The 19350-nt window shown below is 32.8% G+C and overlaps 1 protein-coding gene across 1 annotated transcript in view; it reads left to right on the forward strand.

Moving 5' to 3' along the window:
• Nucleotides 1–1168: 1168 nt before the first annotated feature.
• Nucleotides 1169–19350, forward strand: part of Tmhs (Tetraspan membrane protein in hair cell stereocilia) — a 40065-nt gene continuing 21883 nt past the window's right edge. Inside the window, exon 1 of the mRNA XM_035368442.2 lies at nucleotides 1169–1630. Coding sequence (XP_035224333.1) covers nucleotides 1216–1630 — 415 coding nt within the window. The 5' untranslated portion in view covers nucleotides 1169–1215. The remainder of the gene's footprint in view (nucleotides 1631–19350) is intronic.

Below are 19350 nucleotides of genomic sequence, written 5' to 3' on the forward strand. Positions count from 1 at the left end.
CCGAATATGGTTACAGTTACGCATAGGGTCAATTGCAGTTATTCAATTACCAACTACAGTTATACAGGGACCGGACCAATATGTCGCCAAAAGGTTGCCAAGTTTGGCGACTTTTGGCGATTTTCGCCAAATTTGGCGAAAAAATAAATTGCCAAAACCATGGCCAGTTTGGCGATGTGTCGCCAATTTAACGAGTTAGCCACTTCCCTCAATATTAAATAGATTTGCCTCTGTAATATTATTTTTCCGGCAGAGTTTCGACTGTTCTGATTTTCAAACATTATATAAAAGATACTACAATTTTAAGCATGACTTCAATAAAATTATTTACAACAATACAAAAATTCGTAACGATATTTTGAGCTTATTTCGTAGATTATTTTATTTCAGGGAACAATAACTCTGACGCTTTAAGAACTGCTGTTTTGTTTCTGAACACTTATAAAATGTGTTAAAAATGTCTTACTTTTAAAATGTGTTTATTACTTGTGCTTTTATAGAATATTCTTATAGGCTTTCAAATTTCGGAATCTGTTGCAATTGCATACTGAGAAGTGTTATAATTGAAAAATAACGTATTTAGTTTAAAAGACGAAAAAAATTGTTAAGTAACTGGAGTTAAAAGAATATTTCTTAAAAACGGAAAGATTTTTTTGAAATTGGGACTAAGTGAATTTAAGATTATATACTCATATATATGTAATATATAATAAGAAATTAATTAATTAGTAAATAAAATAACTCGCAGCTTTCTGAAACAGTGGGAAATTCCTAAAGTATAAAACCTGTTATTGAAAGTAGAAGGATATCATCAATTTAAATTTTTAGGACAGAATACAAGATACTTGTTTGATGCTGTATCTAGATGAAAGCAAAAATAAAAGTCTCGAAAAATAAGGCGAAGGGCAATGCATTTCAACAGTCGAATTCTTCTAAGCATTCCAAATCGACTCATCATCACCTTACGCGGTGAAGCGCAAACACTGTTTCGACCTCACCTCCATAGCCTTCTTATTTTCTTTGAAAAGATTTAAGAAAGAGAGAGGGGAAGAAAACGCGTGGTAAAAAACAAATCAAAAAAGAAATCTATCAAGTTTCGTGACCTCGTGAATGAAACGAAATCCTCCCGTTTCACGAAAACCTGCCTGACTGGTTTGTAGCCTCCATAACCGTACAGCTGTCTTCATACTTGTCTCAGACTCAACCACCAGCAAGATGGATCCTAAATATGAGTACAATTCTGAAGCCAGTGGATATCACGCGAATTATATGAGAAATTCTAAAGCTATTGGTGTCCTTTGGGGGGTATTTACCATATGTTTTGCCATTATTAACGCTGTTGTTTTCATTCAACCGCAGTGGATTGGTGATACGCCTGATAGTCGAGGCACCGGATATTTCGGCTTATGGCAGTCTTGTCGCCAGAGCATCCAAGACGGCCAGGAGTTGGTATGTCAGGGTAGATTAGACGATTTTGGATCAATGCTATCCCCTGCATTCAGGGTAGCTACAATTTTTATAGGTCTGTCAGCAGTTGCGATTGCAATCTGCATACTATGTATGTTCTTATTTTTGGTCTGTCATTCCTCAACTGTGTTTCATATATGCGGATGGCTGCAAGTATTATCGGGTGAGTTTTGTTTTTATTTTGAAAATTATTTTATACAGCTTCTAAAATGAAAAATAAACAATTTTTAGTATGCCGATGCATTTATTATCAATTAATATAATATTTTAGAAGGATTTTGATTCGCCGATTAACGTCTTCTTCAGTCTGCTGTGATTACAAATATCCGTATTACGTGAAATTAGTCAGTTCTTATTATTCAGGCAAATAAACTTTTTTTAAAGATATTTATTTACAGTTCAATATTCAGTCTTCTTTATATATAATTTTCATTACTGTATTTGACTTTACAAATTAGTTCTTAATTCATTAGCTTTTTTAATTAGCATCATAGAACTTATTTGCTTTAATATATCCATCAATAATAAATCTCATAAATTAATCAGTTAAATATATAATAATAGATGTTACATAAATAACATATGTTATCACAAATTAATTATTTACACAAAATTATAACATTTATTTCTGGAAAATGGTAGAAAGTTAAATTATAAATAACACAGTAATAAATTAGTAAACAAGAGATAAGAAAGGGTTCTATAGTTACCTTCTCTTTGACAGAAACTTACCCAACATTAATGTAAAATTCATTAGATCTCCTGTGAGATTTTTTACGGTCTGTCTCTTGTGCTGTGTGTGTTTATAACAATTTACGCATGCATAGAGACAGACTGAAACATAATAAATTGTAAACTGTAAATAAGCAATAAATTGTAAAATAAAATATTAAATATTAAATTTTTTATGATGTTTTAGAGAATTATCGCATACCTCTCTGCATGCTCTCGTATTTTAGGCGGCTAGCACATCCGGTTAACAAAGTAGAAGATTCTTGTTTTGAATCCCGATAAGGCATAATTTTCACATTTCTCGCTCCGGAAAAACCTAATTGTCTCTTCAGTAGCACGCGAACTAAAAATATGGTGGCAACAACTCATCAGCACCTGGATTTGTTCGACTGCCTGTGGTATCTCTTCCCAGTCATCTGTTAAGTGAGAGGGAGAATGTAGATAATTATGAAATTTTTTTGCATGTATTCTGGTGGTGTAAGCGTTTAACATGCTCATTTGACAAAGCGGAAAATCACTGTTTCGAATTCTGGCGATGACATGGTTGATATTTCACTTTCCCGCGTCAAAAAGAATATAAATATTTCCTACAGTGTTTTGGATCACTAAGCAGAACGAAAAGAAAATGCTTCTAACTAGAAAAGGATGTGACTAGTTAAGAAATAATTATAAGCAGTACGTATAAAGCACAAAAAGTGTCAGAAAATAAAGGTAAACATAAAAATACAGAAAGCTATAGAACTGTATAGCTAATTTTATTTCATTAGCGATAGCAGATATTAATCATACATTTCAGGGATGATATCTATGTTATGACTCTATTACATTATTTATTATTAAATTTTCGCATTTTGTAATTATGTTATACAACGATATAATTATGTACTTAATATAAAAATGTGAACAAAAGTCTGAATTTTCTGAATAATGTCTGCCATCCCCGACGAAATCAAGAAGTCTGACAGTTCTCCGATCTTATTTATATGATATACATTGCTTTTGTTTAAATCTATTCCTTGAGCTTTTGATTATTTACTGTCAATTACTTTAATTATTACTTATAAGTTATTACTCCTCATCCATCCCCAGTCGTTTATTAGCTTTTAAGCAATCGTTTTTCTACCTCACCTAAAATATTCATTATTAAATTTACTAAATTAAAATTAAATTTGAATTTCATTATCAACAAGAGGAAATTCTTAATCTACATCTGATGTATCAGGTATAACAATAGAATACTCTTCATATTGTTAAAGCCAAAAGATTCGCAGGAATTCTTTTAGGTTCAATTGATGTTATCACATTGAACTTTATGAAAGACTAGAGAATTATGGAAAAATTATAATACGAGCTCCCCTATAAAATTAAATTTTGCGTTAATTTATAACATTGCAAATTTAACATTTTATATTTCATTTTTCAATCTATCCTTTGCACTTAATTTAGACTGCAATTTATAGTTTACTTCAGTAACTATAGTTAAAGTTTCATATTTTCTTGAAGTTCTTCCGATTAACTATTCTATATTCTTAACTGAGAAGGATAATTTATTAGCTTGTATTTCGCATATCGGATAAGACTTACACGTTTGTGATTTCCACTTATGGGTTTGAGATATTCAAAATCTATCTAAAGACTTCTGAAAGAGTTTGGTATTAGAAGGAAAAAAAGTACGAGATCCTTAAAATTTATTCCCGGGTGTGTTTCAGATCAAAAGCATGATATAGTTTACGTAGCTTGCCTCGTGTGTTTTGCCAAATTGAATAATCTAATATTTCGATAATTTCTTATAATCAACTGCAGAAGGTTTAACATACAGGGTTATCCAAATAGATTGCACGATTAAATATTTCTTTTAGCCCGTAATTCCGTTTCAAGACAGGAATCAAATAAAGTAGCCTCTGACATACATTATTTTGGATCAGGTTATGCTTTGTAGTTTTAAAGAAGTGCTGAACGCTGTCTTGTGAGTGTACAAAAAACGAATGTTTCAAAGTAAAATTACTTTTATCACTCCTTCATTTGTCGCACTTTTATTAATGAAGATCGTTTCAAAACCCGCTATGGAAAGACCTTCAGTTTCCTTCGTCTGCATTCGTAGAGCAAATTTGAATTTCATTATCAATAAGAAATTCTTAACCTACATCTGATGTATCACTTATAACAATGGAGTTCTCTTTATATTGTTAAAGCCAAAAGATTCGCAGGAATTGTTTTAGGTTCAACTGATGTTATCACATTGAACTTTAGGAAAGACTATAGAATTATGGAAAAATTATAATACGAGCTGTTGTATTTTGATTGAAGTCATGATAATTATTCCGAAAACATTTGAACTTAGATATACTATCAGCAAAAGAAAAACTGTGACCGCGAATAAAGTTTTGAAGAAATAAAATTAAAACAAAACAGAATAAAAAGACACACATACAGGCTGTTATCAGAATAACAGAAATACCAAATATTCACTCACCGCTTAGTAACATGGGGATAGGACTGACTACCTTTTGCATTTAATACTTTCTGAACTCGACTAGAACAGAACTATACAAATAATGTATAATGGTAAGGGAATATTGGACCATTTTGTAAAATATTCTCAAATTATGTTATGTACCTGCAGAAATGCCGTTAGTGGTTAAAGGTTCTTAATTTTATTCTCTGAAACACATCGCTGTAGTTCAATGGTGTGAGGCCAGAGGATTGTGCATGCGAGGACAAACCCAACTTGCATGAATAGAAGTATTATTATCCTGGAAAAAGCTACTATATCTCCTAGGAAACTGCGAAAATTTGCATTTTAGGATAGATCTTGTAGGCTTACATTTTGACGTAGTAGTTGGCCTTACTCTTGCTTTCAGGATTACAATGGGACCTGCAGAAAACAGTGTAACGGTTGCCCAAATCATGACACATCTGCCTATATGCTTGCTGTTTGGTGTAAGACAATCCGTATCATAAGTGTCTTCAGTTTTCTTTAGGTGTACCGCATGTTGTACTGTGGTGAACAATAGTAAAGACGGACCACCTAACTTCATTACCAATCTACCACATAATTTTCGATTAGAATTTGTAGTGATGGTACCATTGTAGAGGATAGGTTGCATTTACATCTCCATTAAAGTGGCTTAACTGACATAAATACTTATTTGTGAAATTCCTTTTTATTGTAATGGTCAATATTTTAATTTGCAGATGCTCTTTTATTTCTGCGATCATTTTCACTTCAGCTGTTTTCCTTGACGATAATAAAATCCGCTTTAGTTCCCATTGCCTTCTTGCACTCAGCTTTCTCTTTCTTCCCATATAGCATTTTGCAGAAAATGTTTTATTGCAAATTTGGTGTGAGGTCATGGCCTTTGATGCCGCATTTTAAGCAAAGAACTTCTGAGAAGTTCCTTGGTTTAGAAAATACTCAGTTTTCTGTAAGTTTGCGATGACAGATACTCCAGATAGACGGGCAACAAAAATTTGCCCTTTAAAAGTTTTTGGAGACATTTAAAGGGCAAAATAAGAACGGTTTAAATGCGAGAGTTTCATTCCAAACAGAATGATTTAATAAATAGGACTCGCAATTTGTTCAGTTTCCTTGCACAACTAATATGAGGACAAATATGCGGAGGTAAAAGCTAATCCCAATTTAATTAATTCATTAAATGCAAATAAGATAATCAGATACATTTTGTTTTCCCCAGGTAACCTACAACTAATTACTTTATTCGTAGTGTAATTGAATAAGATTTGAAAGACACGATCAATGCAGCGTATTGTTAATGTATTCGTCTTTACTGCTACTCTGAGAGCCCTTATATTTTCTGAAAATTGTATCGCCGCGGTAATAAGTCACAGAAATTCCAAACAGCTTTGAAATTGCTTTAAATTATTACATAAATAATTTAAAACATGGAACTGCTAATTATTAAAATAGAATTCAGATTTAAACACGTTTTCTTGTTTCCATCAGAAATTTTGTTAAAAAAATAAAATTATTGTTTTTTAACATGCTAGCGCACTTGAAGACTCTAGGATCCGTACTTTGGTCATACTTGTTATGTAATATCATATATGGCGGATACTGAACCATCTTAATAATCGGCGCGGAAGAATTTATATAAAGAGGACTGGAAGCACTATTATTGTCAGTATAATAGTTGAATAAGAAAATTCCTACATTTTCATACACAAAAGAAGAAATACAATAAATCTCCATCAAAATACTCAATGATTTTGTTTAAACACTTATTCAAAAGTGAATAATTGCTTGACCCACTAAGTATTCTTCTTGCTTTAGTTGAGGAATATGTCTTGAATTTCGGTGCAAACCTGCTTCGTTGTATTATTCATCAAGACTGGTTTATTTGGGTGGGGGGGGGAAATGCAATGCTCATATTTTTCTTAAAATCTCATTCAAAGTTGTGAGGAGTGAGAAAGCAAAGCATGTGAATGAGAATATTCTTTTGATTCAAGTTCTTTTACAGCAAAGACCGGCTGCAAAACTTAAATTGAGTATAAAATAGGAGTTCGGCGTTTTAACGTGAGCTACTAACAGCAGGTTCCAACATGCGGTGGTGTCGCCATAACGCGGTTCTCGCAGACGAGTGGTGCAACTCATATGCAAATGAAATTATGCATGAAATACGGTAAACTAAAACTACTCAATGTCCAAAAGCAAGTAATTAATTTATTTCATTTCTTTTTGAAAAGTTATTAGTAAACTTAAACTGATAAATGTCCAAACGTAACTATTTTATTTAATTTTTTGAACGTTGTATAAACACATTGAAAAAAGCATTATATGGAATTTATCAAACAATTTTGTTGTCATTTTCTGTAGAAACTGCATTTCGAAGCATATTCACAAGGAGTTATTGTTCTTGAAAGGCTAAAACATTGTGCTGTTTCATATACCTACATTTTATACAATTTTTACGAACTGAAGGGAAGAATGCATGCCATATGCAGTCTCATTCAAAATAAATTGTCTACAAAAGCGATGACTGTTTATATTTCTAATGGATGTATTTCTGTTCTGTGCATAGTAATCTCTTGATTTATTTACAATGAGCAAGAATTCTAAAGAATAAAATAATTCATAAGAGGTAAAATAAATAGGCTACAAGTATTGTATTACTAGTAAGTAAAAATATTAATTATAAGTAAATTTAGATGGTATTTCACGAAAAATGTACATCATAATACTTCATTAATATTATGCAAAACTTTGTTGGCAATTATCACGTTTCAGTTTAGTATTCGAATGGACTTCCTTTTCGAGAAAAAGGAATACATAAACAGCAAACCAGTCAATCTTCGCTTTTTTTGATGCAAATTTGGTTGCAATAGAGAAGGAGTTTGTCCATTCTATGCAAGGAAGAATGCAATCATTCATATCTCTGAATAAAGAAAGCACGATCTTTTTAAGTTTGGTATGATTGGCAAGATGCAGTGTGACGCAAGATTAGATGTAGGAAGTTTAATTCAAGAAAATTTAAAAAGCGTTGACCTATTATGCATTTGTGGCTGTTTGAAATAATTCCGTGGGAACATGAGAACGTGATTTGGATATATCAGATTTTTCCAGCTGTGGTTACAATGCATTTTTGGCTCTATCCTTAAAGCTGAGAGGAAAATATTTACTTCATTCAATGAAAAATACGTATTCTGAGTTTCGTGAATTTTTGCGTATTCACGTGAAATTTGCTTACGAACTCATAGGCTAAAAATACGTATTCTGCGCTAAAAATATGTGAAATTTTACGTATAGTTAGTTCATAGGATAAAATTTAGCATGCTTAGATTTATTTAGTGAAGAGAGAAGTGGCCAAACATCGTATTATTCGAAACTGCAACCTAGAATTCAGAAACTGCAGCTTCATATTTACAGCTTTAAGAAGGATAAAATAGTTTCGAATAGACATTATTAAAGTTCTATGTAAATTCACAACGAATTCATAGTTTTTGATTAACGTGAATGTTGTTGTCTTGTCTATATTAAATGGAACAATGGTTGCAAGAGCCTACTCCGAAGAGAGGTTGGACTTCTATTTTCCACCCCCAATTTTGAGGAAGAGCACTCAGTGGGGTATACGGGGTCCCTCACCCTTTTCTCCTTCCACTAATCCACACCATGGAGGTAGGAAAGGGAGGAGGGGCCATTCCGCGCTAGAAGTGAAGCACTGCTTTGAAGCTTGGGTCACCAGACGGGGTGTTCTTTGTTTACATTCAGAAGCTCGCTTGACAAGATTCTGATAGTATTTCGACACACGACAGTTCCATACAAATCGAAAAAGGGACACTCTCGCATAAAAGAAACATTCATAGTGTGATGGATAATAGCAATTTGTATAGTTTACTGACATTTACGCAAAAATCACATCTTGGTTATTTTTAGATAACTAACAATTATGAATTTGTTTTATAAAATTCTATGCTGTTGCACTACAAAAATATAGATTTTAAGAAAATTGCTAAAAGAGATCTGCCAAAATTTATTTTCTAGAAGATTTGAAAAGTTTGAAACTTGATGGCTAAATGTAAATATAAAATTATGTATGTTAAAATATTTGTAATTAGGCACATAGGTCAGATTAAGTTTTTATTAAATAGAGTAATGCATGCAAGGGCTATCTGCCTAAAGAGAGAGATGCCATCGTGGAGGAATTTTGAAGAAAAACTGACCTTTGAGTGGGTATTAAAAATAATACCTATAATTTTCATTCAAATTATATTCATATATATTTTTTATGTAAAACTTTCGGGTGTATGCTAAATTAGTGTAAATTACTTTACACGAAAAATATAGTGAATGCACAGAAATTAAAGATTTGCACATGCCGGAAATGATAAATAGGAAATATGTACGGGTATTTATGCATGTGCTTGCAAAAAGCATGTATCTGCCTTTGACAAAATACTTAAATATTCATTAAATTATTTATAAATGTATTTGAAATGAAGAATTTATTCACTTATAAACAACTGTGAAAGTACTGTGAAGAAATCTAATGATTAAATGTATCTAATTTATAATGATTATAAATGTTATCTAAATATATAATAACCTTAATATTGAATTGTAAACATAAATTGAAATCCTGTTGACAAATACGTTATAAAACTATTTAAGCAAGAATTGTTCGTATTGGAAAGCAATCTGTTAAAAGGTATTGTAAAGCAAATGCTATAAGATGCGCACTTAAGAACGTAATAAAGAGTTTTGGAATATGTATTAAGTATATAATACATATTCCTTTAAATAAGTATTTCGCTAATTCCTAATAATTCTCTAATTTAAAATGAACCGAATAGAGCATTAATTATAAATTGACTTACATTTTTCGATTTAAAAGAAGCCAAAAAATCATGTCATATTTAAGAAAGTATTTTAGGAAGAAGCTCTATAAATAGAAAAGAAATAATGCATAATTTTAATATTAATAATACAATAAACTTCGATCTTAATTTTTGTACCTTAACCGAATAAAATCGAATTACCTTAATTTTTTTTTCTAATGTAATTAACGAAAACTTGTGAAAATATTTCATTCAAATTAAACCATTCTGAGAAAACTGTCCTGTGAAAAGTATAGCATTTTATTCCGTTCAGAATGAAATGTTGTTTAAAAATATGTTGTTTTCACATACTTAGGACTCTGTAGTGTTGTAGAAAAAGAAAATATATACATTTATATGTATATTTGCGACGTAATTACAAAATATTTACACCCGAACGCGTCAAATCCCATAGAACTCAATGGTAAATGACCCAATGTTTTGGTCACCACGTAGGGATCGCCGGTGCTTCAGAGCAGGGTACGGAGAAACTTGTTTAGGGCAAAGGACTCCTTTTTACTTCCTACCTCCATGATCCACACGAGGGGACGTTAGGCTTGCCCCATATTTAGAGTGCCGCCATGCCGCGGCGTCATTATACATTTACAAGCATCTATGTCTTTTCTGGGATTCGAACGCGGGCCCTTCGGTACCGTAGTAGGCTCTTCTAACCACTATACCATCTGAGCGACAAAGTGCTTGCTTATAAGTTTATTTAAAAAATTCTTGTTGCTCTTGCTTTTTATTGAGGAAACCGTATCTTTACACTATGTAAATTAATTGTTCTACGATTCACTGGTCCTTTTTTTCCCCTTTGGTTGGAAAATTAAGCATACTTAAGCGATGAAACTTCTCAACTGATTTTAATAAGACCAGATTTTAATCGAAAGAAAACTATTTCTGTATTAAAACAATGATTTCGTTCTAGTGAAGGCAGTATTTTTAGAACTTCTCTATTTTCTTTAATGTGCACTTTCCTATGCACTAATTTTTCTATACACTACTTTTCCTATTCCCTAATTTTTTTATACAATTTTCTCTGGAAACAAATAAAACCTTGTGTCAGGATAGCTGAGGAGAAATTGAAATATGGAAACTATTTTAGAATAAACAAAAAATTTAACAGGGTCTCTACGTAAGTAATAATAACAATGAAAGTTTAGTTTTTCACACCCAACCAATATAAAAATTAACATCCAAATACATATATCATGCCTTAATCAATGCATATTATAATAATTCCTTAATCAATGCATAATATATTAAGACCTTAATCAATGCAACAATACATGGATTGCATCATATCATACGTTTTATTAATTATAAGCCACAATTATACATTTTCGTAACGTTAACCGTTCACCGTCAACTGAACATTTTGCTGAAATTAATTTTCCGATAGCCAATAACTAATTCTAGAAGTAAGATCACCGTAACAATCAGTAGCAGAGACGTAATTACTTTTATTTATCACGTTTTCCGTTAGCGAACAGCACATATTTTGAAATTATTATGATATCTTTTGTAATTTTAAAAAGTAAACTAATCATTAAAATGAGCACTTTTAAATGGTTGTTATTGAATTTTAAATTCGCAGAGTTTTTGATATGCGTAAAGGTTCCTAGGTGAAAAAAGTTTCCTAGTGAGACGTAGGTTATTCTAAACAAATAATCTGATCACCACCCATGCTCTATAACCCAAACTGTGCACTGAATGCTAACGAGAGGATAAACCAGTGGCTCGCAAACTTTTCCGACTGTTGATACTCTTAAGTGAACTACCGTGACCTTGCGATACATTGGATTTTTAATTTCAATCATAATCAACTTTCATGTAATGATTTGAAATCAATACTTGATGTTTCCCTCAGTTTGTTTAGGCTGAATGTGTATGATGTGAGTGATCAACACGCTGATCATCTTGAGAATTAACCAGTGAGTGATTAACACGCTGGTCATCTTAAAAATTAACCAGTCTGCTTCTATATTTATATTTCAGTGCTTTTATTGTAGGAAAGGATGGCTCGCGCAATTGTAATGTGGAAAATGGAAATAGTATAATGTGAAAATTTAAAACACGTACTGTTTTAATTGAAAAAAAATTGCTATACATTTTGCGGGGCTTAACGACATATCACTATGTCGCGACACACCCGAGATAGACAATGGGTCCATATGAAAAATTTTTGAAAATTAATTGATTCTGTGTATCACGTATTTACGATACGACGTTAGAAACGTCTTTTGGTAATGCTATATGCATTTCAATTTATATCAGTTAGATGTATTAAGATGTAAGTCATTTTACTTCACATCAGTAAGTTCCAGGTTTCGCTAGTCGCCGCGATTAACGTGCTAAAGATATCAGTAAAAGATATATTAAGATGTAAGTTAAATATGCGTTTATTACGTGAAAAACTGGTGAGTATTTTAAGCAATTACAGGCTAATTAAATTCGAAAGATTAATCAAATGACTTATCTTTCTCTGAAATGCAGCATTCAGAGAACAGGTTAAGGGAAGCCACATGGAACATAAGGAATTTATGTTTCGTTATGTTAATTAAAACTTATATTAACTACAATATTTGCTAAGGTGAGAGAAGTGAAATATTATTTACGGTTAAGTAACATGACAGTCCAGAAGTTTTGAAGTTCTACTAAAGACAACTTTAATATAATAAGAAAAGTGACCCTCTGAGCTAAAATTAATAAATCCGATTAAGTGTTAATGAAAATTCCTTTCCAAGTAAACAGATCCGTAAATTTTTATCCGAATAACCTGTTGTAAAATATTCATATAGACAGTATAGATAGAAGCATAGAAGCAACATTTACAAAGAAATTCTCCAATAATATAAATGCAACTGCACAAAACACAAGTTAAATTTCTAAATTTTTCAGACTCAAAAAGCCAAAAAGGTTACCTTTCTCGCTCTCCCATCTCTTTCAACCCTCTTTTTCAATTTCTTATGATGAAATTTACTAAAAAGCCAGCTGAGCAGAACTCAAGAGCAACTTTAAACGGAAAATAAGGGAAATAATTTAGCTAAAAATTACTTCAGTGTAGCGTGTTTTGAATAAAAAAGAGATTATGATAATAATAATAAAAAAAATCAGGTAACTTTTTTCAAACATAAAATTTAAGTTTTATAAAAAGCAACGAATATAAACTTTTTGACGTCTTTCCTGGTTAAACCATATGCATTTTTAAATCAGCAGCATGTGAATGTTTTAATGAGATTACACGGATTACTTTCAGAACAGACCTTGACAGCATTACGGAATAATTACGTTCAAGGTTGTATTTGCCCTGCAGGTGATGTATGGAAATCATATCAAAACTTTGATACGCAACAGTTTTCTCTTGGAATACTTTTTAAAGGAAAACTCGTTAGTAAAGAAACAAATAAATAAAAAGTATAAGTTTTATAAAATTGCAAACACAGAACAGCTTAAAATAATTTTATCAAGAAGTAAAAGGTTTTCGTAAGTTAGCTTCAATATATTCTTAACGGTAACCGTTGTGAAAATGTATAAAAACCAAGTTTTCCGCCATTTCATTCATTCATATTATTTAACTTTACGATGAGTTAAGTTAATAATATTATATTTCATTGCACAGGTAAAATACACTGGTTATCATAAATTAAGGAAAAATCATAAAAATAGCGATAACTCCCTCAAAAATAAGCCAAACCGTGTAAAATTTGAATATGTTGCCAAGTAAGAGTAGCTGAGTAAAACTCCAATATGCAAATTAGTGGCGCTGCACTCGGAATATGTCATCTGCGAGGAGCATAAAGTCCATGTTTGAGAGCAAGCCCACATATTTCACTGTGATAGTGACATCAGAAATCTGAGATAGCCAATTCGTAACAATGATCTCCAGGCATCATTTGCCTGCAGAACTACGACAGAAAGCCATTGGGAGACTAGAGGCAGGATAAAGTCAAATAAAAGTGGCCAGATGGCTAACTGTGTGTCCTTCTGTGGTTCATAGTCTTTGGAGGCAATTTCAAATCACAGATTCGGCACCTAGGAGGTTCAGCCAAGGACGGCCAACTGCTACGACGAGCGCCGATGACCGATATTTGACATTATGTGCATTCAGGAATAGAACCGCTACTCCGACTCTTCTTAGATCCTCCCTTGCTGCAGCCACCGGAAGGTTGGTGTCAACGTCAACTGTGCGTAGAGGGCTTCACGAAGATGGGCTGTGCAACCATTTGCGTGCTGCTCAAGTCACGCTATAGGATGGGCCGTTTGCAGTGGGCACGACAACATGTCCACTGGACGCCTGAGCAATGGAGGGCTATTCTCTTTACGGATGAGTCCAGGTTTAGTCTAGAACGCGATAGTAGGCATTATTTGATATGGAGAGAACCTGGAACCCGTTATCTTCCGTCAAACATCCGTGAAAGATATGCATACGGAAGAGGCAGTGTCTGTGTTTGGGGGTGGCATCTCTTTGGGTGGACGCACAGACCTCCATGTCTTTCCAAGGGGAACCATGAATGCTCATGTTTATAGAGATGACATCCTTGATGCTTATGTGCGCCCATATGCCGGCGCAATACGTGATGCTTTCCTGTTACAGGACGACAATGCAAGACCACAAAGCACTCGCTTCATATACAATTATCTTCAACAGGAAACAATTATGCGCATAGAGTGGCCAGCTCGATCTCCGGACTTGAATCCTATCGAGCACGTTTGGGATGCTTTAGGGAGACGTTTAGCTACTCTCAATCCGCCCCCTTAGACCCTTGCCGCGCTTGCAACTTCTTTGCAAGAGCAATGGCCCTCGCTTCCTATGGAACTGATAGACGGCATAATTGAAAGCATCACACATCGCTGAATGTGCTGTATTGCCTCTAGAGGCGATTATATTCCATGTCGAAGATACTTTTACTATAGCAAACTGACATCTTCGATTTGTTCATTTTATACATGTGCTAATTTCTATACTACCATAATTGTATGGTAATTTCTTTTTATGTTATTTGATACCTTACTATGTGTTGTATATTGTGGGTAAGTTTTATAAAATTCTACATCTAACTTTTACAGTAATCGTGATTTTTCCTTAATTTATGATAACCAGTGTAAATGCACTCTAAGGTTTAAACCCACGTTCCAAGAACCTGATCGCGCATACACGAAACCGCAGATTGTTATTATAATTATATAACCGAGTAACTAGGTGCTAGCTCCAGAGCAATTCGTCGAGAATACTTGAAACCATCAATCTGTTATATACCAATAACGTTGCCTTATGCTTCTTTCAAACGAAGACATTTCTGTCATTATGAGGAGTATAAGTCTACCTTAATCAGTTTCCAGGCAACCACATCTTGCAACTAATCTTGCCAGGCAGACACATCTTGCAATGCCAAAAAAATTGATTTAAGGATTACACACGGAAATATGACTGCATCGCATTCAAAATTATTTTTTGAATTCGAAATTAGATAATTTAGAAATGCATTTTTATTAAACTGGTCTATCTTCTTAACTAAGTGATAACCTTGAAAAATAATGTTTATTGCCTTACTTAATACATTATTTTAACTTTCTATATCAGAAGGCCCACAACCAATCGACGGGTAAAGTTGGTGAATACTGGTAGCTCGAACTGGTAACACTGGTAGCATGGATACGAACCCCCCTCCCCCAGTTTCCCTTAGAAAATCACCACGTAGACAAATAGCCCTCGCATGCTTGCCATAATAAAATAAACGAAATTTTTTGTATCAATAGCTCTGTTGATTGTTTATTGTCACACTTAATGCATTAAATAACTGATTTCGCGAAGCATATCGTTATAACTCAGTCATACCTTATAATGTAATTATCTACAGAAATCATTAGTCGTTCGCGTGTAGAAGCCCACGAACAGTATTTAAGTTGCATCTATCCATCTCTAGCTCCGTACACGTAGAAAACTACTTGTAAATTTGGTTTCCCCACATGCATCGCACCCGTCGTCCATCCCTGAACCATTCACTCATCCAAGCACAGTAGGTGTTCAAACTTGTTTTGTTATGCTGAGGAGTCCAATATTCGTAGGTATCATACATGGAGGTAGGAAGTAAGATGGAGCAGCCCTAAACAGGTTTCTTCCGTACCCTGCTCTGAAGCACTGGCGATCCCTACGTGGTGACCAAAACATTGGGTTATTTACCATTAAATTCAATGGGTTTTGACGCGATCGCATGTAAATATTTTGTAATTACGTCGTAAATATACATATAAATGTATATATTTTCTTTTTCTACAACACTTCAGAGTCCTAAGTATATGAAAACAACATATTTTTAAACAACATTTCATTTCTCAGAATGGTTGAATTTGAATGAAATATTTTCACAAGTTTTCGTTAATTTCATTAAAAAAAAATTTTAAGGTAATTCGATTTTATTCCGTTAAGGTACAAAAATTAAGATCAAAGTTTATTGTATTGTTAATATTAGAATTATGCATTATTTCTTTTGTATTTATAGAGCTTCTTCCTAAAATACTTTCTTAAATATGACATGATTTTTTGGCTTCTGAGGTATCTTTTAAATCGAAAAATATAAGTTAATTTATAATTAATGCTCTATTGGGTTCATTTTAAATTAGAGAATTATTAGAAATCAGCGAAATACTTTAAATAGAACTTAACTTTCTCTGAACATTTCTGAAAGGGAATAAAATAGGGATTTTTTTTTAAGTATTATTTAAAACTTGTAAAAAATGTAAGGGGAATAATTCTTTTAATTATACTTATCAGATTTTTTTTTTACCATTAATTTCAACAATACATATTCCAAAACTCTTTATTACTTTCTTAGGTGCGCATCTCATAGCATTTGCTTTACATTGCCTTTTAACAGATTGCTTTGCAATACGAACAATTTTTGCTTAAATAGTTTTATAACGTATTTGTCAACAGGATTTCAATTTATGTTTACAATTCAATATTAAGGTTATTATATATTTAGATAACATTTATAATCATTATAAATTAGATACATTTAATCATTAGATTTCTTCACAGTTGTTTATAAATGAATAAATTCTTCATTTCAAATACATTTATAAACAATTTAATGAATATTTATATATTTTGTTAAAGGCAGATACATGCTTTTGCACGCACATGCATAAATACCCATACATATTTCATATTTTTCATTTCCGGCATGTGCAAATCTTTAATTTCTGTGCATTCACTATATTTTATTTTTAATTAACCCAAATAAGTAAAACATGTAAGCCCAAAGGGATTATTTTTCAGATATATAAAATTAAAATGATGAGTCTAAAATGAGCAGCAGTAAAACCTCTCTAAAAAATTTTAAAAGGTACATGTTACAATAATATATGAATGTGAAAAAAATTTATTTTATTTAAAACATTTTGACGTTTGAAACATAAAATAAAAGTAGCGAATACTCTATCAAGGGTATCGAAAGACGTATACAATTTTAAAGGTACCGTAAGGTATTTTTCATTCTTTAAGCATAACATTTTTGTTAAAATTTATATTTTTGTAGTTCAACAGCTTAGAATTTTATAAAACAAATTCATAATCAAAATCGCTGTTGTTAGTTATCGAAAAATAACCAAGATGTGATTTTTGCGTAAATGTCAGTAAACTAGACAAATTTCTATTATCCATCACACTATAAATGTTTCTTTCATGCGAAAGTGTCCCTTTTTCGATTTGTATGGAACTGACGTGTGTCGAAATACTATCAGAACACTGTCAAGCGAGCTTCTGAATGTAAACAAAGAACACCCCATCTGGTGACCGAAGCTTCGAAGCAGTACTTCACTTCTAGTGCCGGTTGGCCACTCCTTCCTTTCTTACCTCCATGGTAGGTATTAAATGAAAGAAGGGTATTGGTATCGGTATTGGTATTCAATTATGGCAAAGCACACGAGGGCTATCTGCCTAAAGGGAGGACTCTCTAAGGAGAACTGGCTCGTATACACGTTACACATGGGGAAAACCACGAAAACGCCCATGCAGCCAGCCCGTTCGCGGGATTCGAACCTCGGACCGAACTACCAGTGTTCAGCGTCTTTACCGCTCGGCCGCTGGTGGGCATGAAAGAAGGGATGAGGTGAGGGGAGAAGAAAGGACGAGGCTGTGTGATTTCGGTGGATACTTTCTATCTTAATGGGAAATTCTTAAAAAAATTTGATTTTTTATATTAGTTGTTTGATTGTAATTTGCATTATTGTTATTTTTATTGATTATCTGCCCTCTTTATTTCCTTGTAAGGAAAGAAAGTATCCTGTAAAGGAAGTACTGTAACTGCGAAAAAATTTCGGGTATGATATTTTAACGGAAACAACCATTTTGACCGTTTCCAAAACCAGGTTTGAAGGTTTGGTGTCCTTTTATTCGGTGGAAGCTTAGCCGAAAAGGAAAATCGAAAAAATCGTATACTTTGAGCCGAAATTTCTCACCCCCCCCCCACCCACACACAGACGTGGGAAACGAAGTAGGCTGCAAGCAAGGTCTGTACAGTCCGTCACCGTACGAACCTTCAGCTGCAAGTAAATAAACGCTCTCCACTTACCATGACCTCGCAAATTTGGCTGTCTTATTCAGGCGTTAACTTTTTCTTAAATCCAATGTCTTTAATTGGCTTAAATCTGACGACCGTTTGCCGAAATTAGCATACTAATTAATAGCACTAACTTTCACAGAGTAGACTACTTAACGCTTTCTCCGTTCGATCATATTTTAAACGGAATTACTCAGCATGCAATATAATTTATTTAGACTTCATAATGTTTAAGAGTTAAGTAGAAGTGGAAAAACTAAAAATGTTTTTCGTTGTAATTTTGATTTCAAAATTCGACAAATGAAGACCTAAAATGCGTGCATTAATAATTAACTCCCTTCCGTAATAAGCATTAAAAACAATTACTTTATTCAGATAGCTTGATATTTCTATCACCGATATACTATTAAAAAAAAAGGTAAGACAAAGCTTTCGAATTTTATTCTAGGAAGACAATACCTTTATTTTAATTTACAGTTATTTAACAAAATTAAATTTCATAACAGAAAATATAAAACTGATTCACTAATATCTGTTATAACTTCTTATTAGTATTTAAAAATGAAATGAAGCAACAAGCGTAACATGTATGGTAAATGGCTGCATTCTGACTTTTTAAGTTCAATCCCATATTTGATATTTCAACGTTGGTCACAGAAATTGCAGTCAGCATTAATGAATAGTTAAGGCTTTAAAGAATAGTTAAAAAAAGAGATTTCTAAAATTGAACTTTGGTAGATTGATTCGAACTGATCTATCTTGGGAAAAGAAAATTATATTGAAAAGTAAGTACACCAAAAAACGGGGAGGGGGAAGTCGTTTAATTAATTATGCAAAGCATTCCAATAAAATGAGAAATACACACAAAAGACTGCATAGTAAAGTTAATAAAAATATGTTTCTTAGTTATAAGATCGACTTACTTCTGTACATATTTCGCAACAGCAATGTTTCCAAAATTGCATTTCAGTTTATTAAAATTTTCACCATTTCGGAAAAAGCGAAGCTTTCGATTTAGCTGGTTGCATAGGAGTTTTCTTACTTTGTTCCATGTGTAACGTTTTGAATGGGAGACAGTTTTCCTTAAAAGGTCACCTTTGAAGGCATCCTCCCTTTAGGCAGAGAGTGCTTTCCCGTAAGCTATTAAACAAACGAACTGAAAATGTGAACCACTCATAAGTTTTGAGCATAATTTGTTGCGGTGTGGTCGAAAATTTTATAATTCATCAGAATTTGATTCATCAAACTGGAGAGC

The sequence above is a fragment of the Stegodyphus dumicola genome, chromosome 8 (genome assembly GCF_044657685.1).
Source record: "Stegodyphus dumicola isolate Sdum_Otavi_A_Nest chromosome 8, ASM4465768v1".
Taxonomy (NCBI): Eukaryota; Metazoa; Arthropoda; class Arachnida; order Araneae; family Eresidae; genus Stegodyphus; species Stegodyphus dumicola.